Source organism: Hippocampus guttulatus, chromosome 22, assembly GCF_054856545.1.
Source record: "Hippocampus guttulatus isolate MCC_2025c chromosome 22, RoL_Hgut_1.0, whole genome shotgun sequence".
Lineage (NCBI taxonomy): Eukaryota > Metazoa > Chordata > Actinopteri > Syngnathiformes > Syngnathidae > Hippocampus > Hippocampus guttulatus.
In genome coordinates, this window is record NC_141282.1 from 5,540,453 (window position 1) to 5,566,210 (window position 25,758).

The 25,758-nt window shown below is 45.7% G+C and overlaps 1 protein-coding gene across 16 annotated transcripts; it reads left to right on the forward strand.

The window, feature by feature from the left end:
- Nucleotides 1–547: 547 nt before the first annotated feature.
- LOC147186223 (pleckstrin homology domain-containing family A member 5-like) lies at nt 548–25,642 on the forward strand. 16 transcript variants are annotated; one of them, XM_086103229.1, is made up of 31 exons: nt 548–689; nt 805–881; nt 1,434–1,491; nt 12,849–12,932; nt 13,177–13,230; nt 13,544–13,700; nt 13,826–13,930; nt 14,138–14,210; nt 14,295–14,395; nt 14,528–14,673; nt 14,759–15,802; nt 16,361–16,647; nt 16,774–17,006; nt 17,123–17,206; nt 17,590–17,709; nt 18,663–18,716; nt 19,594–19,674; nt 20,347–20,403; nt 20,486–20,566; nt 20,653–20,805; nt 20,883–20,984; nt 21,092–21,197; nt 21,341–21,384; nt 21,860–22,057; nt 22,388–22,523; nt 22,601–22,722; nt 22,810–23,004; nt 23,102–23,188; nt 23,435–23,577; nt 23,719–23,879; nt 24,098–25,642. In XM_086103229.1, the coding sequence occupies exons 1-31, from the start codon at nt 598–600 to the stop codon at nt 24,130–24,132; spliced, it is 4,470 nt and encodes a 1,489-aa protein (XP_085959355.1). In that variant the 5' UTR covers nt 548–597; the 3' UTR covers nt 24,133–25,642. The 16 variants fall into 16 exon arrangements, with proteins under 16 accessions (XP_085959355.1, XP_085959344.1, XP_085959354.1 ...); XM_086103218.1 differs by lacking the exon at nt 13,177–13,230 and having other exon boundaries at nt 16,361–16,650; nt 22,598–22,722; XM_086103228.1 differs by lacking the exon at nt 13,177–13,230 and having other exon boundaries at nt 16,361–16,650.
- The last annotated feature ends 116 nt before the right edge of the window (nt 25,643–25,758 follow it).

Here is a 25,758-nt window from a genome sequence, read left to right on the forward strand (position 1 = left end):
TCTTATTCCGCAAACATAATATTCATCACTATAGTGTGTTAGGGCTGGTGGGGGTCTCATATTATTATTGTCAAGAAAAATTTTGACTTGACTTTCCCTTTTACCAGGGGTGGGGGATGAACGCTAACACAACACATGCCTACAATACTTGTGGCCGTTTATTTTATACACGCCAATGAGTGAAGAGTAACAATCATAACCAGCCCCAAATAACACAATGTTTCTCAGGAGTTATGTTTATTTCAAAAACGACCTTGACACAAAGGCTATTGTATTGTTTTAATTTGTTTGCTCTCTTAATGATTTCATTTGTATGCGACGCACGGTTGTCAACTGCCACGGCGCTCTCTTTAATTGACGCGCATACTTTCGGAGACTCGTTATTTATTTAAAGGCCCAAACTCTCCAAGCACAACTTAAGTCTTACGTAATTGTGAAGAAAAGAGGGCCCGCCTCCTGACATTTGGCAGAAATCGTTTGCTGCTGCCTGTGTCTTCCAAGGCGCGTTCCCGCCTGTTGGTTTGACGCGGACGCGCGCACCCCAGCCCCTGTTTGAGTGTGAAATCACCCGCAGCTCGGGAAGCTTTTCGGCTAGACATGGCGGCGGATCCTAAACCGGACTGGCTCTCCTGTCTTCCGCCTTCTTGGAGTTACGGTGTCACCCAGGATGGACGTATATTCTTCATCAAGTAAATATCGTGTGGATACGAGGATTTATAGATGCTCCTGGTTATTCAGTCGTCTCGGGTTTTTTTTTTCCGGCGCTCTCATCACCCTTTCCCCTCCGTTTTCTTCTGTTAACAGCGAAGAAGCCAAGAGTACAACCTGGTTGCAGCCCGTTACCGGAGAGGCTGTAATAACTGGGCACAGAAAAACTCCGGGTAAGTCATTGTTTTCCCACTGTCTCCCGATAAAACACGAGCTCGTGATGGCTACTAGCGAAGAGGAGAAGTTGAGTGAATACCTCTGCAGCAAAGCAACAAGCCTCTTCTTCTAGCCCCCTTGCGAACGGCGTCCCCCCCTCTTCATCCACCTGGCCACTTTGCGACACACTTTTTAAAAGTTCCGTCACGTAGGCGTGCGCTGATGTAGCGAATTCCCCCGCAGTGCCACTTGGAAAATGCATTTTCGTCTCCGAAGCGCCCAACGCCGTGAAGCGGGTAACGTAGGCGTTGTGGCAAAGTCAAATGCACATCTGTAGGGTAATGAGGCGAACAGCTGGATATTATGCAGGGCCGGAAAAAAAAACGATGGAGGAATCGGGATGGTGGGTGCCGAATTGTGGAAACACATGCACGCCAAATGAGCTCTTTAACGCCCAGACGCTGCATCACATGCGAGTGTGTGTTGGTATGTATGTGTGTGTGAGATCACATCTCCGTGCACAGCTGTAACACTCGTCTGCCGTATCTCCCCCTTGCTGCCCTTTACAGATTTACCAACAGGATGGGAGGAAGGCTACACATTTGAGGGCGCTCGTTGCTTCATCAAGTAAGTTTGGATTCCCAAGAATGATGAGTGAGGCAGATATGTATCGGCCGCTCGTTGCAGTGGCCATCTTCAGGCGGCGAGGAGCTGCTTTGTTGAGTAGGCAAGGCAGAGATTTCCCTCCTGTCTTTGCCGCCCACCAAGCTCCCTCGCTGCCCTGCTGGCGGAATACACGACTGTTTGTCTCCCTTGTAACACGACAGTCCCTGTGAATGAATACGGTCTTCTCTTTGTCTGCTGATCTTGGAGGCTGTCCGCGGTTGTCCTCTTGATACGTACATAAAAAATATGTACCATAGTTCCTCAATACATCTTCCTTCCATAGCCAATGTACCGGATTTAAGGCAAATAGATGCTAACGTTTTCCCATCTGGAAAACAAAAAGTAGTAATTTTGCATTTCTCGGTCTGTAGATGCTCTTGTTTATGGAAGCGTGGAACTGCTAATGTGGAGTAGATATTTTTGACTGGGTCGTGTCATTCGAACGTACTGCAAAGTCATCAGTCGGTGACTGAGGAGACAGCGTTAAAGTGCACAAAATGCACATTCACGAACAAAAACAAATCATTGATGGGGCAGAAGACGTCACGTATACGACAACAGCAATGGATCAAAATTCCTTTTGCTGAGACGTGTGCCTAGTTGAACCTCAGGTGACAGGACACCATTTTTGATCAGCATCCATTCAAAGTGTTTTTGGCCTAGTTTTGGAAATCCACTTCTTGTCCAATAGGGTGAGTCGCCTGCACTGTCAGTTAGACCCATGTTTGTCAAGTGAGTGTGAGTCAGATCTTCGGTTGAGCTGAACAGGCTCTACTTGTTGGTGTGCTGTGTTTGCGCAAACGTCTGCGTGCTTCCTTACTGGCCTCGTTCAAGTGTCCCATGAGTATTTACATGTATATTTATTGGACCTGTTTGACAGCAAAATTACCTCTCTCTCTCTTTCGGAATGGTTCATTTGTTCACGGACTTTCTCGGCTAGTTTTGCTCCGTGTGATCTGTGGCCATTTTGAGAACAGCAGCTGACACATATGGTGAGATATAGTTGCTCTAAAAATAGCACAAAATCGCTGCTCGTCGGTATGTATGAATGCACGTTGACTGCACAAAGGCATGCGTGCACACGGACAGGTAAATACAATATGCAGCATGTAACCCCCCAAAAAAAACAAAAAACAAGGTAACATCACTTCCAGTATGTGATAGGCTGTGAATGCCCGTTAAGTTTCGGCAAGACTGGCACCACTGCGACTTGTTTTGCATTCAGGCTTGAAGTGCTTTGGTGATAAGCAAAGTCTTTGTTGTACAATTTGAACGCAGCCGTGTTCTCCAGATGTCAATTGGACACTTTTGTCGAAAAGAAACATGACGCGACTCAAGGCGTCGAGCGCCTCTGCGTTATCGGCGTGTCAAAGATAAGGGCACCGTGAAAAGTTTGGTGTCGCCTGCTGTGGGGAAATAGAAACGTGCTTGAATGCATTTTTATTTTTTTGTCCCCCCAAAACAATTTTCTGAAGAACGACTGCGCTGAAACTTTGAACAGAATGCGTCGGATGGGGCTTGTTTAGGATTGTTTGGCCATGGGGTGAGGCTGAGCGCACCGAGTGGTATTCAAATGATTTTCTTATTTTGTTAGCACATTCAGCAGACATCGTCGAGACACAGTAAATTCCCGTTGAATCCAAAAGTTTGTGTTTGATTTGTCAAATCCTGATCATGACGATAGAAACGTGCCCGAGGCTGTGCCAATCTGCAGTCGTGACAACTCGCCGGGAGGATACATTTCGCATTCGGTTTCTTGTTGACTTAGTGCATCGTGTCTTTCCCAAGGTCGTTTGCGGCAAACAGTTTTGGCCGCCAAGATTTTTTTTAAGCGCTTGCTACTTGTTTGAAGCTCTGCGCGGCTAAATTATTTCTCTCGACCTCAAGCGCCTACAAGAGTGTTTTTATGCGCTGCAGTTCTGGTGCGTCGGAAAAGTTGTAGCGAACCGATGTCGCGTGGCTCTTCAAGCAAAGGACACATAACACAACTGCAGGATTGCTTATTGCTAAAGTACAATACAATAACAAAACAACATAAAAATCGCAAGGGGGAGTGAACGCTTTCCAAAAATGGATTGTAATGACCCTGATACCAACCTTGTGAGCAAGATGCTCGCGAGGGTTGTAAATTCCCAACGTCTGCGAGGCAGTGAAGGTGTCTCGAGTGTGATTTGTGATGAGACGAGTGAGTCCAAGGGTGAGGTGACTGGAAACAGGAAGAGGATTTGGATGTTTCTTTTGGCCTTCGGCGACAAGCTGAGGGTAACCCATCCGGCCCGTTGGATATCTTTTTTTTGCACACGGTGCGGAGGTGTCAATTTTGCCACATTCGAATTGCGTACGGGCGAAAACAGACACGGTGGCCGAAAACGGGTTGAACTGACACATCGTTTGGCGAGGACTGTAAAAGTGTGTGGGTGTGTGGCAGCTACTGAATACTTTGGGAGTCTTGCAAAATAAACAGAGTAACACTAATGTAGTCTCTTCGTCCCCCGTGTCAGAGAAACAATGGCGGTGCTTTCACTGCAGAAGCAGCAGGTGATTCCGGCACACTATGTACAGATCAGCGAATCAACAACTCATTAAAGCAACGCACGGGCCCCCCCGCCTCCCATGCCCGCGGGGTACATTTCATTTGTGAGGTGTGCCAGGAGAAGGACTAAAGTGTTTGCAGATTTTCTTGTGGAACGTGTCCATCTGTCTGTTTCCAGGCAAGGCATGACAGCTTTATCTGTACGGTGAATTGCATACACAAGCTAACTCAATGTGCTTCACATCAATAAAAGTACGTAGTATTAAAAAAAAAAAGAAACGGCATGGAGCACTGCTTGCTGTTAACAGCCTCCGCAGAACGCATCGAGAAACATCGAGCAAACGAGGCCTTTCAATGAACCAAAAGGCTTCAGCCCTCGAAAATAAAACGCTCCTCGCCACCCACCTTTCACCAATACACGGCGCTAACCGCGTATTGAAAGTGCCGTCGCCGTATAAGAAAAGCAACGACAGTCACATTGGCCACAGTGCCGTGACACCCCCTCCAATCTCCCACGAAGGACTTCATAAATTAACATATCAAGTCTTGTGAGGCGTTATGTGCCGGCGCGTCTGTGTCACACACGCTCTGCACACTTGGATCAATTTCGGGGCTGCAGCTATCGAGTATTTTGGTATTCGGATAGCCTGCTGAAAATTCTCTCGAATCATCTGTTAGTCCCAGCGCGTCCCTCTCATGCAGATTTTAACGCGTGACTGCAGTCGTCCCACTGATTGATGAAGTTGGCTCGTCAAGATTTGGAGATTAATTTAGGTTTAAAAAAAAAAAATCCCATGGAAGGGGAATCTTTGCCAGTGTTAATGCAGTACAACAGAGCGGTACGGCTGTAAATCCTTAAAGCCACCCCCTGAGGGGATTACGTTCATTTATTTATTTGTTTTTTTATTGAATCTGTTTGAGAGATTGATAGTATTGATTTATTTCAATGGCAGTTTTGGAGGCTGTACTTAAAGCAAACGTGTTACAAAAATGTCAAACACCTCGTATGCTTGACCCGTCGAGGTGTTGGTGACATCTCAGTCCCTCATGGGTGGGTGTGTCTGATACTTTTTTTTTTTCCTTCTCCCATCAAATAGTTTTAAATGGGTCATAGGCTAGGTGGGGCAGATCTTCTCCAGAAACGATTTCCCGTAAAATCTACGCAGACCAAAACACACACGTGCTCAAGCGCGCACATGTTGTTTGAGTCTCGCATCCGAACCGAGAGCCGCTGTTTGTGGGTTTGGCTCATTCTTAGAATGTAACACCTGCCAGATTTTGGCAAAATATATTATAATTTTTTTTTTATGATGGTCGCAACAAAGAGCGTATGTTCGAAAGGACGTCAAATGCAGACGTCCACTCACCGCCTCACCAATCCCCTCGGAACCGATCAGGGAAGAGAGCCCCGTTGCTGAGTAAGCTTCTCTCCGCTCAGCGTGCCAAATTGAAGCATATTACCGCGCTGTACGTACCAAGTGTCGGCGGCCAATGAGTCGTGCGATTCACATTAGTTCTCGCAGCTACGAGCTGCTTTCTTCATCAGTGCACGAGCTGCTAATCATTTCTGTTGGGCGGGGGTGCCCAAGGCAGCTAGAGACATACAGAAGTTAGCGGTGCGTCACGCCGCCGTAACAAGGCGGCCCTTGTCAACATCGTAGGCCGCAGCACGAAAACGACATGACCAAAAAGATGCAATACAGCAGCGTGGAAATAAGGACAGCGCACCCACAATGGATGTGACGCCGCCAAGTCCTCAAAGTCTTGGTTTATGCGGTCTTGAAATTACTGTCACGAGTGATGTCAGTGGTCTTGTGGTGAGCTCGCAAAAAAAACGAATTGGTAATGGCTGAGATCCTATTTTTTTTTTTTTTGGTCCCAAATCCAAAACTTACTGTTTGCTCTCATCTCGTCTCGGGAGCAGACGACAAGCAGGGTAAATGGGAGCTTCCTTCTTTCCTCGCCCGAATTCTCCGAATGAATAGATAATCTACTACTGAGGCTGGCCAGGATTACAATGATCAAGGGGATCTGTTCCGGGGTCTGCCAAGTTTCGGAAATTCTCTTGAATCCAGTCCAGCGGCTGATTTGGTGTTTGCAGTGTGTTAACGTTTTCAATCTGGTTTTGAAGAGTTAAGCTCAATGCCCGCAAATCCGTTTGGCATTGTGTGTGCGCGCGCGCGCGTGTATTTGTACATGTGAGCCTGCAAGCAGAAACAAACAAATGGACAACATGAATAGGATTTTGTGGTGATCCTTCTCTGGAATCAATAGGAGGCTTAGAATTGGGTTTATGATTATGGATTTAAAAGCAGCAGATGGAAGCACAAACAAAACTTATTTTATTTTATTTTTGTGGTGGTCGTCATTGTCAAAATTAGCTTGTCTTCGTGCCGCCTACTCGGGTTTGCAATTTGCTTATTTACAATTTTTTCTTTTGGGGGTGAACTTGACCTCCGCTATTTACCGAAAAACTCACCTGTTTGCATTTTTTTGGGTGGTGGTCATCCAAGATGCCACATAGAAGTAGGAATTAGTCTTCAGGAAGTACTTTGAAGTTGATCAGCTTTGTATGTAGGGGGAGGAGCTTGTGTTGTGTGTCTTTCAGCTAGTGATGGAAGATGAGCTTGAAAATGATGGTTAAAATACTTTGAATTCATTTTTTTTCTCTTTTCCATGCCAGGACTTGGTTGCGCACACTGTCGGCGGACGATGTGAAGCCAATCGTATATTGTATTATGTTCAAGGAGGATATCCCCCACCCCCACTCCCCCACCAGCCCCACACTCCCACCCGCGTCGCAGACCAAAGCCATAAATCAGATGAAGTTAGCTAGGCAGTAAAGCACCACCGCTCTCCCTCTGGGCTCAGCAGATAGGTGTCTAACCACCACTAGTGCCCATTTACGCCGTAATGTTATTTTTGCTTTATTGGCTCGAAGGAGCCTGGACTACAGCGACAAGAATACGCGGAAGAAATAGTGTGTGGCTCTACAGGATGGATGATATCCGTTTGCGAAGCGCGCATTGGAAGGTTTCAAAAGGCTGTGAGAGGGAACATTTTTTTATGGCATATGAATTCGGACTTGCGAAGTTTGAATCGGTGACAATTGAGTCATCACAAATTATTTTTATCAGGAGAGTGACAGTTGCAGGCTTTTGACAGCTTTTAAAGTCCGGCTCTCAGCTCAGAGAATGGACCGATGGATGTTTATTGTCATTCCCAGTTCAAATTTAAATTTGAAAATTTAAACCTAAAACATGCCACATAATTTCCGAAAACGAGCTAGCTGAATGCTAACGCACGATTCCAAATGCCTTTGGCAGGCTAACAAGACTAGACTTGATGAAACGGTGCAGCAACACATCTAGACCTATAATATAACATGACTGACTACAGCATACTTAGTTAACTGTGAAATTGTTTGACATGAGTAGTGTAATGCGCTGTGCCATTAACATGTATTCTTTTTCAATAGTCGCAGTTTCGTGAGGTCATGCCAGCGGTGTCCTAAAATGACATCACTGCCTGCTCGTTTATCAGTGGAATGCTGTTCTACCGACAGCGGTGCCAGGCCCTTCTTGCAGCGTAATAATGATGCAAAGAGGTTGTGCATTCCCGCGGCGGAAGGCGGCAGCGCAGGAGGCGGGCCACTCGCCGTACGTGGCTCCGCATATTTTGTGCTGTGTTGCCGTCGCATTAAGTTCTGTACGCAGATTCAATACAAGTAAATGCAGCTGACATCTCTCGTGTTATGCGTTCTTGCAGGATAGCCTTTGCTGATCAGCATTGTTGATTAAGAAGGGAAAAAAAGAAGCATCAGAAAAGCCAATTCGATCTCATAACATCTTGGTGGAAATGAACCACCATTTATCCTCCTCGCATCTTATTTATAGCTTAAAGCCCTTTAAAGCCGTTCGGCTTACCGCGGGCTCACTCGGTACCCGCTGCACTTGTTCCGAAACGGCATTCTGCACCCCGTCCACGCCGTCTGAACCACTGCAGTCCTCATTTTGTCAAGTCCCCCGAGCAATTGCTGCCTCCAGCATCTGAAGCCTCTTGCTATGTGCAGTGTCTTGGAAATGCATGTAATCCAACTGCCCCCCCCCCCCCCGCATCCCCACCAAGGCCATGCAGGAAGCTATCACTCATACTGTTTGACACTAAATAAACACTAGGAATATCATGAGCTCATAATTTGTTGACAATCATTTCTTTTTCGTAATTGGGATGGCGGCGCCATTTTGTATTGAATCCCTGACAATGTCGCTTGCTACAAAAGTTGGGAGTGAAATATATCGGAAGCGACACGATGCAGCCGGGACGCCTTCTCTCTGCTAAGATGAGAGACAAAGTCAATTTCCCCTCTCGTGGGTCAGTGTGGCTGCGGTTCCCCCGCGGACAGTAGGCAAGGACAAGAACAAAGACAAGGGCAATCTTAATCTGTTTTCAGTGTAAACATTCAGCGCATTGGGAACGCGCTTTAGTCCTGGCTGCTTGTGCTGTGTCGGGGTCTGAAAATGGAAGCATTGCCTGCTTCGACAGCATTAACGGCACAGCAGCCAGGTCATTTTTTAAAATATGTTAGTCTATTTATTTATTTTTTGTTGTTTTCAGCGATGTGTCTTCGAGTCGAGGCTTTGGGCCTTTTCAAAAAGACAACAAAATCGGAAGTTTAAAACAATTACCAAAACTATAGGATCCATAGGTTCCCGGCTTTCCTCAAAATATATGATATAAATGTAAATAAAATACAAAGATGGAATTGTTGGAAGCTTTGAAAATGAAAAAAATAAAATAAATGGCATGAAGGTTAAGAGAAAAGAGCACAAATCATCATACTTGCTGCTATGCTAGCTTTGTGTTTGCAGATATTGAGAGGACTGACCCATTGGGAGCCGCACGCACCTCTCACCACATTGTCTCGACTGTGACCGACTGTAAATGTGTGCATTCGTAATAAGCCGGCGAGTCTTAGGAAAGCAAATTTTGCTCATTTGTTTTGGTGTGGAGGAAAAAAAATGACACACATGATGGTTGGTAAGTCCTTGAGAAGTCGCTCTGTGTTTTTGTCAATGCTTTGAGCCTTGATTAAAGAACTCCCGATTGCCATCTTGTACCACGATGTAATAGATGACAGATTTTGTTCTTGTGGTTGTCAGCACTCCAGATGATCTTCATTTGTGTTATTTATTTATTTTTTTTACTCTGATGGAAATGTCAGATTACATTTTATGCTTTGGAATGTTTAGCTATTAAAGCTGCACCGCATTTTCTATTATTCCCTGAGAAGGCGGCACGGTGCAAAAGTGGTTTTAGCACATGCGCCTCACAGTTCTGAGTTTCCTTCCAGTGTGGATTTCTTTTTTTCGGTTCTCCTTTGGTTACCTAGGCCTTAACATTCTCTTTTACAGCGACTAAAATAATTAAATTCCGGTTATAATCTATTCATTTTTGGGGCGGGGGGCATTTGTCCTGCAGCTTCATACCTTTGACCGAATCAGAGTCATAATCTACAGTACCCAGTAAAGCAATATGATCTCAAGTGCAATGCTGCGTTTACATACAACAGTTCCACACGCGCAATTTATTAGCTCACAGTCAAGAGCAACCGCAGTGATTTGTTTGTTTGTTTGAATCGCTTTCAGCGCTCCGCCAGCACAAACATTTCCGCAGCGGTTTTTCGTGAACAGTGCAACCAGGGAAATATTCGTCTCATATCCCAATGGCGCTATCAGTCACACTTCAAGTTAATATTTCACCCCCCGCAAGGCTTCTGAGCTGGAAATCCTTTCCTCGACACAAAGAGGGGAATCTCCTCCTTGCTGTGTCTGAATTATTAAACCACTTGTCAGAATCCTAAATCTGCCTTTGAATGCACTTCCATCTCCGCGCGGGGGAAATAATTGGGAGTTCAGCTCCAGAACTCAACATGAGACGCGTTTGGTTTCTGCTCAGTCCTTTTACGGCGGTTTCATTCGCTCGCCGGCGGCTGCGCTCGCCTGGTTTCTCTCCAGGCACGTTTCTTGGCGCAGGCTCTGAAAATTGCTCGGGGTCAGCGACCTGTATACTCCACATCGCGTTGTGGAATTATTTGGATTATGTAATGCAATGGCAAATACAAATTGCCTCAAGTGAACTGCGCATCAACTCTGCGAGTGGACGCTGAGTTTTTTTTTCTCACTCATCTCCTCCCATCTTTCCACCCTTGGCTGTAGAAGTTAATTGCTGCAATCAGGGGGATGTTTTGGGTGGAGCGAGATAACTCTTCGCCGTGTTCCTGGCACTGGAAGCGTGCTTGTATCACATCCGGCTTTGATCGCAACGATCTCTTGGGATCCGGGCCAGGAGAAGGGAGGCTTTTTCCGTCCTTGTCTTCTTTTATTTGCAGCCTCTAATGAAGTCTGTACACTCGACGTCAACACATCAGACGCGCTCGAAGACGAATGCCATCCATTGTGTCCTCCTCGCTCTCTTGAGCTCCATTCGTTTCCCATCTGTCGGCTTTTCTTCTGGTGACGTCGTTCTTTGGAGAGACCGGTTGTGTCTTATGGATCCCTTTTTGCATCATTTGAAGATGAAGTCTAATTGATTTGAGGCTTTGCAGTTGATTCACCGCAACTGTTCCCATTTTGATTGACTTAAAATATTAAGTAACATTTTTCCGTCTTCAATCCATGTAGAATTTATTGTTGGCTTTTTCTTTTTAACCTTTAACCAAACTGGCATTGCTCGTACTAGAATTGCTCAATGCAGCATGCTCTGCATTCAGGCTGAATTATTTTTCTCAAGGCTTCCATCAGGCGATGAATAAAACAAACAGTCAATTTATATTTGTCATAAATGGGTCAACTGCGGGCAATTTAGAGACTTGGATTTCCCATCCGTATTTATTTTGGGGATAAATAGATGAGCACGAGGGACTTTTGTCCAGCATTTCCATTTTATGCCTCGTTGTCATGTTAGTCAATGGCCACAAGAGGGCACTAAAGTACCAGAGGGATATTTTCATCTAACTTCTGAGAGTTGGGTTTAATTTTTTAAAGCTTTATGAGGTTGGAGGGGGGGGGGCAGGGGGAGTTCAGTGTGCATATGGCTGTTCATTTAGTTTTACTTGTAGAAAAAAAAAGAAGGAATCGCCTTTCCATTCCCAAAACTGCATCAGGTTAGATCTGCTTGATTTTTTTTTTAACTTAATGCTGGTTGTAAATATAAACTTCTTTTTTTTTTTCATTAAGTATTGGCGTTTTGTTTTTTTTATGCATTGGGTATTTGTGGTCAAGCGGGAGCATTTCTCAATGGGAAAATGTTGTGAATTGCAGTTGCCTTTTGTCAATCAAACGATTACCCGTGACATGTACAGTATCGACTGTTTATCAGCCTGTGTGTGTATATGGGTTAGCCGAACGGTGAGTGTGTGGCTATGCTGGTTGAATTGTGTGCTTGAGGCACACGTATTTGCGTCTGCAGATGGGTAACCATGACAACTGCAGCCTGAAGCAGGACGGCGGTGGTGGCGGGCGCAGCACGGCGCGCTGCCTCTTTTTCTCCTCAATAGATGCGGAGATTACCCGTCTCTGCATTTCCCCTTCATCTTTTTTGCCATTCTGAATCTTTGCGGCGCTCCCATTTAGTGAAGGGTGGTCAAATGCTCAACCTAATGCACTCGGGCCCTTTTAGACCCAATGTTGGGTTAGCTATTTTACCCAATTTAGATATTTTGTTGTTGTTGTTGTTTTTTTTTTGTTTTGTTTTTTTTTTGACCCGGCAGTTTTAAGAGTTTAAATCAAGCCCTGTATCCCTCGAATCATTTCACAACAACATATTTAACCAAGATAAAGTGTTTGCTGGTCTGCTAAGCAAAGTCCAGGTGTACCAGTAGTTAAACTTGGCAAGCTTGGATGCTTCCTTCCAGCCCATCATACTCGACAACTTTGACACATCCGAATCGTGGCACATTAGCGGATAGCCAAACGGGAGAGAAAGGCAGCGAGTGCTGTTGAGCGGCGACTTGCATGAGCGGCACCACTGCCTTCACTCAGAGGGAAGCTCATGGACAAGGCTGCCATCCTCCTCGCTCGATTCCCCTTCTTCTGCTATTCATCCGGTGAGTCAACATTCTGCCGGTCCTTTCATGCTGTCAGACAATATTTTTGTGCACAATGGCCGAATCCATACATGGTGTGAAATATGCCGTCCGGTTGGATCAGTGCCGATGCAATCCCCACCCAGCCTGTTGCCAAGGCGTATTGGTTTTAGCTTGTGAAGAGAAGCGGGTGCATCAGGGCTCTGTTGTTTCTGCCGGTTCATTCCGAGGTGTTGTTTCCCCGACAGCAGCTGTTGGCATCGCACTTGAATGCAGATGATGTCATTGGTGTGACCAATACAACGAATCGGAGTCACCTTCTTGACCTATTTGTGTGCACGACATATCCCATGATATTGCCCACTCGAACCACCCCTTCAATTTTAACATCGATGCACATTCATGCAATTCTGACGTGCGTGTGTAACACTCTACCAAGCAGGTGGGCGATGCTAATATGCTAAAGTGACAAAAATGTCTGTTGTTTAGGGAAGGGTGTGCATATGTGTGTGGCTGTGCGCGTGTGGCATCGTGTTCCGAAGTTACTCCAGGGATGGATTTATGGCTGCAAGCGGTGGATTTTACAAGCGCTATCTTCTTTTGATGCACGCCCTCTTGTCAAGGTCTTGTGTTTTTCAACTGTTAAATGCAGAGCTTGACATTTATTGAAACATTCCTTTTTTTTTTTTCCTTCTCCAGTCACAATGAGCGAAAGGTGACGTGTAAGCACCCCGTATCAGGAGCCCCCTCCCAGGACAACTGTATCTTTGTCGTGAATGAACAGTAAGTTGCTGGCTGACCTGACTTAACTACACATCTCTGGGAAAAAAATCATGAGCTAATTTAATGTAGGAAACCATCAATAGTTGTCTTTTTTTATTATACATTTTTGTACTCATTTTGGGGTGAGTGCTGTTTTATGTCATTCATTGTCATAATTATATCATTTTATTTTTTTTTTTACGAAATCACATTTTGTTTGGCATGCTTATTATTTTGTCATCTTGTCTTCCTCCTGTCCTTTTAGTGTGAAATACGGAAAGCTTGTCCATCCCGACAAGCCCCTAGAGTCTGAGACCAGGTAATAAAGCCCGATAATTACAGAAAGAGTAGTTAGGCTTTCGGCTTTTCTGTCACGACGAATCAGTTGAACACTAAATGGTAAGCGGGCTGCTCTTGCATGCCGGCTGGTGAAAAGTCACTGAGGGTAAGGTGAAGCGATCATTGTCTGGGAGATTTAATCAGACTCCAGACCAAATGATGATGGTCCGTTTTAATGTAACGCTCATCGCCATTGCAATTCTTCAGCCCATGGACGAGTACGACTGTTTATTTTTATGTGGCGTAGGAGGTGAAATGTTTCAATCTCTCTGTGTCTCTTTACCTCGCGGCAGGACAGCTCCAAAGCCAGAGCAGGAAAATAACGGCAGTAAAAAGGAACGTCCCATGAGCACCATGAGCGAGGCGTCCAACTACACCGGCGGCTCAGACAACAGCAACTTCACCGGGAGCCCTGCCGCCACGTTGACTCACTCCTCTTCCTTCACGCGGGTCAGTATCCTTAGGAGCTTCTCAGTCCACGCGTATGCACAAAATGCACAAATCATAAAGGATCAGCTTTTGACGTTTGGTTTGGTTTTGGTATATGCCTCGGTGTTTATTTTCGATTCCAACAGCCCTCGAGGTCCTCCAAAAAAGTTCACAACTTTGGCAAGAGGTCCAACTCTATCAAAAGAAACATCAACGCCCCGGTGGTCAAAAGCAGCTGGCTTTACAAACAGGTCAGAACACTTCACATTCCACGAAGCCTTAAATGAAAAGGATAGCCTTTATTTTCAGCTAGTTGAATGCAATCAAATGCAGTGTGAGTTATTTTTACTTTATTCTTGCCCTATGTAGAGAAAGGAATGAAACAAGGTAGCAGAGGGATTTAAAAAAAAAATGTATGGATTGATGATTTTTTTTTCGGTGAACTTTGACCCCCTAAGGACAGTACAGGCATGAAGCTATGGAAGAAGAGGTGGTTTGTTCTGTCGGACATGTGCCTTTTCTACTACCGTGGTAAGGAGACGCACGAGCCTGAAGACTCTCATTGCATGTATTATTATTATTTTTTTTAATGTTATCGTTAATGATGTGTTGCAGACGAAAAAGAAGACAGCATCCTGGGCAGTATCCTGCTCCCGAGCTTTCACATCTCCATGCTGTCAGTGGATGACCACATCAGCAGAAAATATGCCTTTAAGGTAAAAAAAGAAAAGTTTCGTCAAAAGTCAACACAGCGTATGATGGTAACAGATGCCTGAATTTTACAAGTTTTTTTTTTTTTTGTGTGCCGCTTCTCTTTTGCTTTCTCTCTTAATCTCTCTTCCTGGTAGGCCACTCACCCCAATATGAGGACGTACTATTTCTGCACCGATACAGCCAAAGAAATGGAGTCCTGGATGAAAGTCATGACAGACGCCGCCCTTGTCCACGGTGGAGCTGTCAAAAACTCCGCGGGGAAATGCCCGCAGATAGACATGTGAGTCTCCATGTCATATTGATTTTTGTCATCATCACGGAACCAAAATCACAAACTCACATCAGCAACTGTATAAAAATCACAGGTTGGACACGTTGAAAGTTGATCAGCCGGCACCTCAGGAGTTGAACAACGTCTTGAACAACCGAGTCTTCAGCCGACCAGAGATCCAGAACAACGAACGGAATCGCGTGCCAGCACGTCAACACTCCTTATCTCGAAGTGACGAGAAACGGCTGAAAGATGCAGACAAACTGCACGGCGAGAAGGAGCGCGAGTATTACACCTTGCAGAAAGAGGGCGGGCGATATTGCCTAAAGCAAGACTCTGTGAGCTACATGCTGCAAAAGGACGGTGAGAAGTATCTTCTGCACAAGGGCGGCGAAAAGTACATGCTGCAAAAGGACGGCGAAAAGTACTCCATTCACAAGGACGCGGACAAGTGCTCCGATCGGAAAGTGGATGACAATTACAGAGTGACGGCAACAGAAGGAAAACTCGCTCCGGCTAAACTTGGTGATAAATGCTTATTGTCGAAGGACGATGACATGTTTCTCCTGCAAAAAATGGGGGTTCCGTCCACCCTCGTAAAAGAGACGCCGAGATACATCCCTCAAAGGGAAGTGAGGAGGCAGCTTTCATTAAAGGAGACGCAGAGTGGGACATACGGAACGTTGCAAATTGTGGACAAATATCACACTTTGAAGGACGTTCGCAAGTACAGCACGCTCAGAGAAGAGGATAGATACGCTACTCTAAGAGATTTGGAAAAGTATGCGACGCTTTGTCATGGGGATAAACGCCGCTTCCAGCACGATCCCGGCGTGGACGCGTCTCACACCAAAATAAGCAACATCAAATTGCAGCCAGCCCAGGCGGCTGCCATTGCAGCAGCCGTGTCGGCTTCCCGCCAGGGCCAGGCTGCGCTCGCGCTGCCAAAACCCGCACAGGTAAACGGCTCGGGTTCAGTAGACCACACGGGCGACTGCGCCTTGCCGGCAGAAAACGAAATACAGGCAAGGGTTCCGGCTACTCCGGCTCAGGAATCAGATAGAGGTTTGTCCAGAACCAATTCCACCCAGCAGTTGGATCACATGACTCGCAGAACTCGGACAGAAGAGGACAGAAGGTAAGAGGACTCCTCCCATGAAATATCATCACATGGATTCAGTGGAAATACATTTTTCACATTCATTTGAAAAGCAAAATGTAATGTTCCATTCACCAACTTGAAACGCTTTTGCCACCCAGTGGCAGAAAAAAAATATTATTATTATTATTATTATTCCAGCAATGGAGAAATTCAGGCCCGAAAGTATGTTTTTGTAAACGTACCGTTAAGATTGCTCATCTTGTGCTCCTCCCCCAAGCTCTTGAAAGCTTTTCTGCCTCATCGCTCTTATTTGTGCAGTCCTTCGTCCTCGTTCTGGCCTTGTTGTCCAGAGGGAGCTAAAAGCTTTTTGTGTCGCTTTTGAAGTGCATCTCCATCGAGGATGGCATTTAGTCAGCAATGCAAGAGTAAAGCTCTGTTCTGCTTCCTGAAATAAGTACACGAGCGTGTGGGTGTAATGTGACTGTAAATTCAATGTTAAAGTGAGATACACAAAGCCATCTTGTCACTTAAAAAAAGGCGCATCGCACCGACAGAGGCGACCAGTGATCTTCATTCTTGCTTTGTTGCCCCCAGTGTTTCATCCTACCAGACGTTACCCCGCAACATGCCCAGCCACCACCCCCAGCTTGTACCCAGATACCCAGAGGGCTACCGCACGTTGCCCCGGAACAGCATGATGAGGCCCGACAGCATCTGCAGCGTAGCGGGTTCGGCGTACGATCGTGCCCTTCGACCTGCCTCGACCAGCACGGTCACCACAGCGGAGAAGAGGAGGTCGATGAGGGACGACACCATGTGGCAGCTGTACGAGTGGCAGCAGAGGCAGGCCTCCTCCAGGCAAAGTCTGGCTCAACCAACAGGTAGTGAGTGAGGCCACAATCACGATCAAGTTACGGCTCTCAAAATTGCCACCGGTGCTTTGAGGCAAACATTGAGTACTAAAAATTGTCCTACTCTCTTCTTAATTATTTTTATTTTTTTTGTAGGTCATTACGGCACCCTTCCCAGTACCAAGACAATGGGCAACATATCAGAACACACCGCAGTACACTCCATCCCCACCTCGCCATCCCATGGGACGTTAGCCCTCTACAACACTCTGCCACCTCCCTGCAAGCAAGGCATTTCCAACGCCGGCAACACCCACGCCGAAATCTCGTCGCCAATCGTAAGAGAAGATGGGACACTTGATCGTCTGCACAGGACACACCCTGCCAAGGTAAAGGACATCCAAGTTTGACGAATCGTGCTACCCAGATTTTCCATGCAGAGGTTTTATTTTATTTTTTTTGGGGGGGGGCATATTCACATGAGTCCTTTTTTCCCCTCCCTCAGTTAAGAAGCACACTTGATCGCCGTCCTGTGGCAGCCGGGGTTCCTTCTCAGCCCATTACATCGCAGTCGCTGCAAGGCAAAACGGTGAGTCGTAGACTACTTCTTCCAGACGCTGTTACAGTGAAGCCAAACTTTTAACATTTTGGCTTTCGCAGCCATCAGACTTCTCGCTATCGCTCGTCACTACTGGCTGACGGCGCTGTTTTCACCGTTTCACAGACAGGGCCTGACTTGTCCACTTTGGGGGACTTTAAATGTATCCGGTATATTTGAGCATGTGACTTGAAACTTGCATAGACAATTAAAAAATATAGATATAACCGAGAACTGAGTTGTCACAAAGGACTTCAGAGACAGGTCTTGGATGACGATTATTACGTTTGTGAGACATCACTCACTTGACTGGACCGGTTATTTTTATTTTCAATGTAGCAGTTCATTTGTCCTCTGTGTGATGCTTCACGTAGCCTGAGGAACTGACACTGATGCTCATCAAGCTCCGCCGGCAGCAGGCTGAGCTCAACAGCTTGCGGGAGCACACGTTATCCCAGCTAATGGCCCTGGGAATAGAGGGGCCCAACCCCAAGGTCAGCACTGAGCGTATGGATGTGGCGCATGTACGGGTGTGTGTTCGCTCCCGGATGCGGTCTTTGGTGCCGGCGTTGCTTTTGCGGGCCAAACGTTGCATACCAGCGGATGCATGCGTTTTCAGGCGGCCTGCTGTTCATTCCAAATGAAATTGAATTTGGTTAATTATTCTTTTTTTTTTTTTTAATTCAACACACCAAAATCAGTTTCATGTTGGAAGCATTGCGATAATTTGCTGTGATTTATGGTTGGTGATTTTTTTGGAGGGTGACGCTTGGGATGGAGAGGGGATGTGTGTGCATGTGTGTTTTGAGCATGAACATCCGTACATATGCACGTGAATGTGTCCATGAAGATCGGACATTTTCAACTGACATATCTCCACATATATTCACAGTTCTCTGATGCCGATACCAGCCACCGATACTTAAAGCCAAAACTAAATAAATATCTGACATTGAGGCTTCCTTGCCAGCCGTTGGTGCCAAAATGTGGCACTCGTGCGTGTCAATTGAAGTCGACTTGAGCCCACCTTTGACCTGCAAGCAGCAGACGTGCCGGCCTCAACTGGTTAGCGGTCGACAGAAGAACACGATGTCAGGTTGAAAAATTGAACGTGCGCAAAGAATTCTGCCGTGGTGGAACTCTTGTGGGAAGCATTACTCCGTTCAAATCTAAAATTGCGAGGTGCAGGGTTGAGAAGATTCCAAGTGAGGTTATCCAATGCCTTTGATGACGATAATCATAGTTTTTTAAAAATAATAAAAATGATTTCCGGTCATGAAATTTGAAAAACTAGACCAATATAGTGCATTTGAAGTTATTGCTTGATAAAACCCTCTTTTCATTTCTTCCTTCCGAATGAGAAATTCAGTCGACTCCTTGAACCCATCTTACCAAACAGAGCTCGCTTTCTGCTTCTTTTCCCTCCTTTTTCCTGCTGCCACTGCAGACTGATGTTCTGTCTCATCATCTTCAGAGGAACCTTGTTTACCTGGAAAACCAGGTGAGGACAAACTGACCTTCCTCTGTTTGAGCTGCATTTAAAAAATAATAAAAAAGTGGCGACATCTTACATTATATGCGTGTGCATATGGTGGTCAGAGAACTAACGAACTAACTGATGTGACTGCGAGTCACCCAAATGCATAGCGACCAACTTCAACACTCCGAGGAGAAGTTTGTTTGGATAGATGAGACAAATCCGGAGGTTTTTTGTTTTTTTTTAAGGTGTGAGTTCTTTCCTAAGAGTGAAATAATAATAAAATAGGATGTGGTCCGTCGAAGTGAATTTCAGGCCATGTTATGTGGATGATAATAGGAGTATATAGTGCGTGAAAAGCAGAGGAACCAGTACCGGGCCCTGGGGAACACGTTGGGAACTGCTGTTAACAGACTTTGCTCCGGGTGTGATTGCTGAGCTCTACGTTGGGCGCCAGATGCGATGTCTTCGGTATCCTCAGCAATCACATCATGTACTGTGTCTCCCGAGTCTCTCCCGATCTCTCACTCTCTCTCTCTTTCTTCAGCTTCCAAGGCTATGCCCCATTTCGGGCTCGTACACGCGACCTTTCGGCAATCACCGAGGGGCACTATTATGTATATTAGCATTGTCAAATTTAGTCGAACCCGTGTGTTTGACACTCCTGGTGTTGGGCATCATGACAAGGATGTTGTAACCTCCGCTGACTGGGCCTCCGGTAGCTTGTCCAGATTTTCATGACGATGTATCGCAGTGCATCTTCTTCATCTCCTCAAATGCCACTTTGGGAAAACTTCCACGGATGTGCTTTGAAAGTACTTTTAGCAGCATGAAAAACAAAGGTGACAGCCCCATGTCCTGTTTTTTTTATTTTTTATTCCCCTCCTTAACACTTTGCTAGAAAAAGGAGAACGAGCCCCTTATCTTCATGATTCACACTATGATCGAGAACTCAGCACCACGGCCGCAACTCTACCAGCAAGTAAGATTTCAGGCAGGTTCTGGCTTGAGTCACTGTTCAGTCAGTCAAATTGTGATTCGGCATCCGTGTCAGCTGCGTACGTGCAGTGAGTTTGCAAAATCGCTGTCCTCCTTTTCTCAGACGGTTGACTCAAGCTGGACCTTTGCCTTTGTATTCGACATGATGTTGTATCCATGTCCTCCCTTCAGTATGCGCCACCTGTTTCTCCATTTTGGATGTCGTCAGTCACTTAGTCACGTCCACAGGCGGGGCAGCGTCATTATTTATCATTAGTCGACATGGGTTTTAAGTTATTTCACCGCCTGCTTGCTGTTGTGTTGAACATGGCTTGTAGTTCAATGCTCCACAGTCATGGATTTCCCATTTCCCCCTCCGTGTCCTCAATGCTGTCCATGGTGTACGTTGTGTCTTCCAACGAGGACTCTTATGTTTTGAAACCGTCACGCATCATTTCTTTCATCAGTTTCCGATTTGAATGGTCTGCCGAAATGGTTTAGCCCTTTTTGAACCAACGATCGATCCGCTTGACACATTTGCAAAAGGGTGATTTTTCTAATTTGGTACATAGGGTGTTTCCTGTAGCAGGAAAAATCACACTTTTCGCTTTGTTAAAACGATCTGCCTTTAATGATTGAAATTCATCCAAGCTTTCATGTTTGTTTTTCCTCCCAGATCACCCCAGATGAGTACAAAGACTCCTCTATCATCCAACCCAGCGATGACATTGATGTAAGGCAAACAATATTTCGTGTGAGCGGCAGCATATTACAATTAGCAGCTGTTGTTAACGCGCCATGATTTGCTGTGCCAGACCAAGTTGAGCAGATTTTGTGAGCAGGACAAGTTAGTGAGGATGCAAGAGGAGAAACTACAGCAACTTCACAGAGAGAAGGTAAAGTGTGTTCTTTCTTGGGGGTGGGGGGGGGTGTTGATGTTTCAGGCAAACTATGTCTTGCAATGTGTATTGTCCATTCCCAGCACACTCTGGAGACAGCGCTGCTCTCTGCCAGTCAGGAGTTAAGCGACCAGAGTGATCCCAGCACCACAGCCACACAAAGTTTGGTCCAGCAGAGGGACGTGCTCCAAAATGGCTTGCTTAGCACCTGCAGAGAACTTTCCAGAGTCAATACGGTGAGCAGCCCTTGTGACGTACTCGGTCAGAAGTTGAGTTGAGAGACTGTAGGTCTCACGCAGCAGTGTGGTTTCAGGAGCTGGAGCGCTCGTGGAGGGAGTACGACAGGTTGGAGGGAGACGTGACTCTGGCAAAGTCCAACCTACTGGAGCAGCTGGAAGCCTTGGGCAGCCCACAGGTGACACACACACCGACACACACACACCCAGTCAGTTGTTGCAGTCATCTACATTTGAACTGCGTCTGTACGTCCGTGTGCACGCGCGTCTGTGTGCGTGTCTTCAGACTGAGCCTCCCAGCCAGCGGCACATTGAGATCCAGAAGGAACTGTGGCGGATTCAGGATGTGATGGAGGCACTGAGTAAAAATAAGCTGCAGCGCAGCATCGACGGTGAGCATTAGTTAATCGCCTGTTTTATTGTGCTGTGACAATTACAGAGTAAAGCAATTAAAAAAAAAACGCACACACGTGGTGATTTTCACACTTGAGCTAATAACACTGAGTCATACAAAGGATTTTTTTTTTCTTCGCAGGTTGTACTGATTCCAAGCCACTCTCCAGCCAACAAAAGAATGAGGTAAGCTTCTGCATCTAGCCCCTTTTTATTAACCTTTACTAATATTAGAATATAGTTTATTTGTGAGACAACGTGATGTATGGCGGGTGAGCACAGCCGCCTTGCAGTCTGGATTTGGGTTTGAATCTCTATTGGAACGTCTCTGTGTGCTTTAGCTTTCCCCCATGTAGCAAAAAAAAAAGACATTTGTTCACTGGTGCTAAAGGGAACATTTATTTGGAATACTGTATATGCCGTGTGATTTCCGCAAACTCACGCACATCTGGTTTTACGGCGGCCTCTTACAACCCTGAAGCAGATTTTTCTTTGAACTATGGAAGCCGCTCAGATTATTCATTTATTTTTTACTGTCAGAAACTACAAGTATTAACAGCGACACTGCCCCCCCTCACCCCCCTTCTTGCATGTCAGTCGGTCAACCACGTGGCATCATGTAGTTTCTTAGCATGAGACCAGCTGTGTTAACTTTTAACAGGCAGCGACATTGTTGCCACTCAGTCCTATCAAGACGGGAACGGGCGTTCCCCCCCGTCCACCTCTTCCACAGTACTACTATTCCTCCGAGCACCCCCCTCACATGCCCTCCCACCATCCAAACTCCAGCAGCCGCCTGCCTCCTTACACACAACGTCCCGAGGACCGCAAAGCCGGCTCGCGTAATGGCGCGCACAGTGTAAGCGCAACGGAAAATGCCCGCAGCTTGCTCCATCCTATCAACATGTTTGGTTTCATCGTTGTCTGTGACATCAGTCACTCAGAATCTGTGTTGTTTCTGTCGTTTGGCTTTCAGTCTCGTCTTTTCACATCCCCACTTCATTTGAGAGCCTTAGTTAAACGTTACGAGGCATTTCAAGGGAACAGATACTTTTTTTCCCTTTTTTTTGTGAGCATATTTTCAGTCAGTCCGCTCTGTTGTCATGCTGTTACATTTCTTTCTTTTAGTGCTGTGTGTGACGGCCGTCTCGCTTGTGTGTTATGTTTCTTAACCCCTCCACCGCCACAGCAAGGTCCGGACTATCGTTTGTACAAGAGCGAACCCGAGCTGACCACCGTCAAAGAGGAAATGGACGAAGTCAACGGTGAGGACAAGGACAAGAATGACATGACTGCTGAGAATATCGATACTGTTGCCACCAAAGGTACTGAAATACTCGCCGAGACATTTTTATACTTATATGAAACTTCTAATTCATATGACAATTGTTTAACGCAGCAGTACCCCTCTACCCAGTGGGCATTGTTCCCCCGAGAAGCAAATCTCCCATGAGCCCTCCGGAGTCCACGACGATTGCCTCCTACGTCACCCTGAGGAAGACCAAAAAGCCTGAATCCAGATCGGTACGTTTTGCTCTTGACTTTTAAGTCACAATACAACATCTCCAGGATCTGATGAAATACCGCAAGTCTGCGTTTGGGTCTTTGCAGGATCGTCCCAGAAGCGCACTCGGAGACCAATTTGGCTACGTCGAGAGAGAGGTGGGCCGACCCCGAATGAGTGTGGAGGAGCAGATGGAGAGGATGCGGAGACACCAAGAGGCGTCGTCGCAACGAGAGAAGAGGAGAGAAGCCCTCTCCCGCTCGCATTCATTTAGCAAGGATGAGCCCTTTGTGATGCCGCCGGTATTGAACGATTCGCACCCTGACTGTTGAGATCAAGTATTTTGCTCTTGCTGTCTCCATGACAATGGTCTGATCATGGTTTTGTTTGAACCACAAGGAGGTGTGTGAAGACGCGTGGCGCGACAGGGAAATGACCCCGCAGAGTGGACACTTACTGCAAACTAAGACCGACACAGGGGATGAGGTAGGCGGCCAAAACCACGCACATTTCACCGTGAGCGTGTCCGAGAAGTCACAACAAGATTTGTGAAAATTTCGAAGAATCCACTTGGTAGCATTTTGCACATGTGAACATTTTACAAATGTAGTTTACAAACTACATTCGAGATTCATTTAATGCGTGCAGCTCACACAGTTTAAATGCACGGACCCTCCCCACGTACGTTTGAAAATGATCCAACCTTTTTGTGTTGCTTTTTTTCCCCCCCAGCTGTGTGAGAGGCAGACGGCAGTGATTTTGGACCAGCACGCTGAGACCCAGCACGTGGAGATAGTCGACCTCCACTCCTTTGAGGAGGACAAAAGCAGAGACGATATGAGCAGCTCGCCAACAAATATCACCTCTGAAAACAGGTGTGTACCTTCCACTGAATATCGACGGCATAATTTGGGGATTATCGTCTCCTAATGTTGAATGACTCCAGTCTGCTCCACACACAGCGTCGACATCCTGTCTCTAGCTCATTGCAAATTGCCTTCACTTTTAATGACCAGCTTCCAAAGTCCTGATCCAGAGACGCCAAGCCCTGAGCCAAAAGGTGAGGTCGATGTGCTCCAACAAAATGCCCGGGAGGGCAGCCTGGAGAACCACTTAGAATCCTACAGCCAGCTCCCAGCAAATGACAAGAAAAACAACAACAACAACTTATTGGGTTGTAAGTATTGCGCCATCGGCGACAAAATCTAATGCCTAATGCAAATCAAGTTTAGTGTGAAAATGAAGCAAAAAAATAAAATCTGAAAATGAAGCAATCTGAGCAGTAAACAAATGCACAGGTGATGTCCAAGTCCATTTTGTAAACTCTCACAAAACGGGTTGCCTCTGTGTATCTCTTTGCATAATTAACTCCCTTCATTGTTCTTGGCCTTCCAGCACAAATATTCAGTCTGGTGAGCAACGACACGTGAGCAACGAAGCTGGACGTCGGCGACGACGTCCCATCGAGCCCCCCCAAATGTAGCAAGTTGCAACAAGCATGCTCCCCGGCTTCCTGCATTTACCACACGACGACTGTGACGCGACAAAGGAGACTGAAAACAGGGCCGCAAGCAGAGTTGCCGAGGCAGAGACGTTAGGTGTACATGTCCTGATCCCAAAGGTTTTCTACAATTAAAAAAAATAATGATTATATATATAAGTGCTACGTTTCCCCTTACCCTTTTTTCATGCTGCTCAAAGAAAAGTTGCCATGGCAGAAGCCTGACATCTGACATTTTGTCTTAAGACTGTGAACTAGAAATAATAATGCAAGTCAATGCATTTGATGTAAAAAAGTGTAACAGAACAACAACAAAAAAAACTCTCTGACTGAAGAAGTATTAGATTGACAGTCAATTTGCAAACATCACATTAAACGGACCGTAACCCTGGACGAAGAACATTTTGTTTGTGGCTTTTACACAGAGATCCCGCATAATTGCTACATCAGAGCCAGAAGGGAAGATTTTTCATCTTTTCCTTTTTTTTTTTTACACAGAATTCAGCCAAAGCTGGAGGTTGCCACAACTGTGTGCTTTTCACAAAGTGACACCAATTCCGCAGGCAGGTCATTCGATGCCTGACGAGGTCAGCGCCAGACACATAAAGTCCTTATCTGATGGTGACGTGACTTTTACCACAACAGGGCAGGAGAAGTACATTCCCAGTGTTAAACTTCAGATCTCTGTCCCTGAAAGGCCGCAAATTCTCTGAAGGGAAAAGGTGGGAAATTGTGTCGCTTTTGCCGACGGCGTGAACTTGAAGCCCTCGTTTAACAACTCCAAACGAATTTTGTGACTCGAATGTAATTAAGAATAGAAATTAGATTTTGTTTCGAACTACAGTTAAAATTTTGATATGCCGTACATATGTTAATATTAGTATTAAACCTAAAATATAATATAATTATATAATTGACATTATACAGGCTTGGTGGGAGGTGGGGGGGGGGGTGTAGTTGATGATGTTGAAGTGTACAGCTGTATATAGTGGAGCATTTTAAGTCTTCTTGTGAATGGCATCACACGACAACACATCCAGTGCTTTATTTCAAATCCAAAGTGACCACTACTGGGTTCTGTTTGAATTTACTATAATTTTCATCGATCTGGATTGATTCGACAGGGTCGTTTCCAGTCACATTTGGAAGGGGAGGGGGAAAATAAAAAGGAAATGGTGAATGTGTCTGTTCGAGCTGGTGGAGAATCAGAGAATAGCACATCTACGAAGCAATAAGTGGGACTTGAGAACACAAAAGAAATGAAAGCGATGTAAAATCTGTACATATGAAAAAAATAATTTATGTACACATTCAAACGAAAGAGCAAATATATTAGAGAAATTGTTATTAATGTTATTAGGTCCTATATGCAAAAAGCTAAAGTTCATACCCCATGTGTTTTATATTGTGTAATAAATGTTCATGTTCATACAAACGGATTGCTTTTTATCGCCTGGTCTTTGAGCACCCAAAAAAAGTGATTTCGAAAAGTTTTGCTGCATGTCTTTTTGTACGTAAGAAATGTCTTGACCGGTGTAATGAAATGTGCATTTCT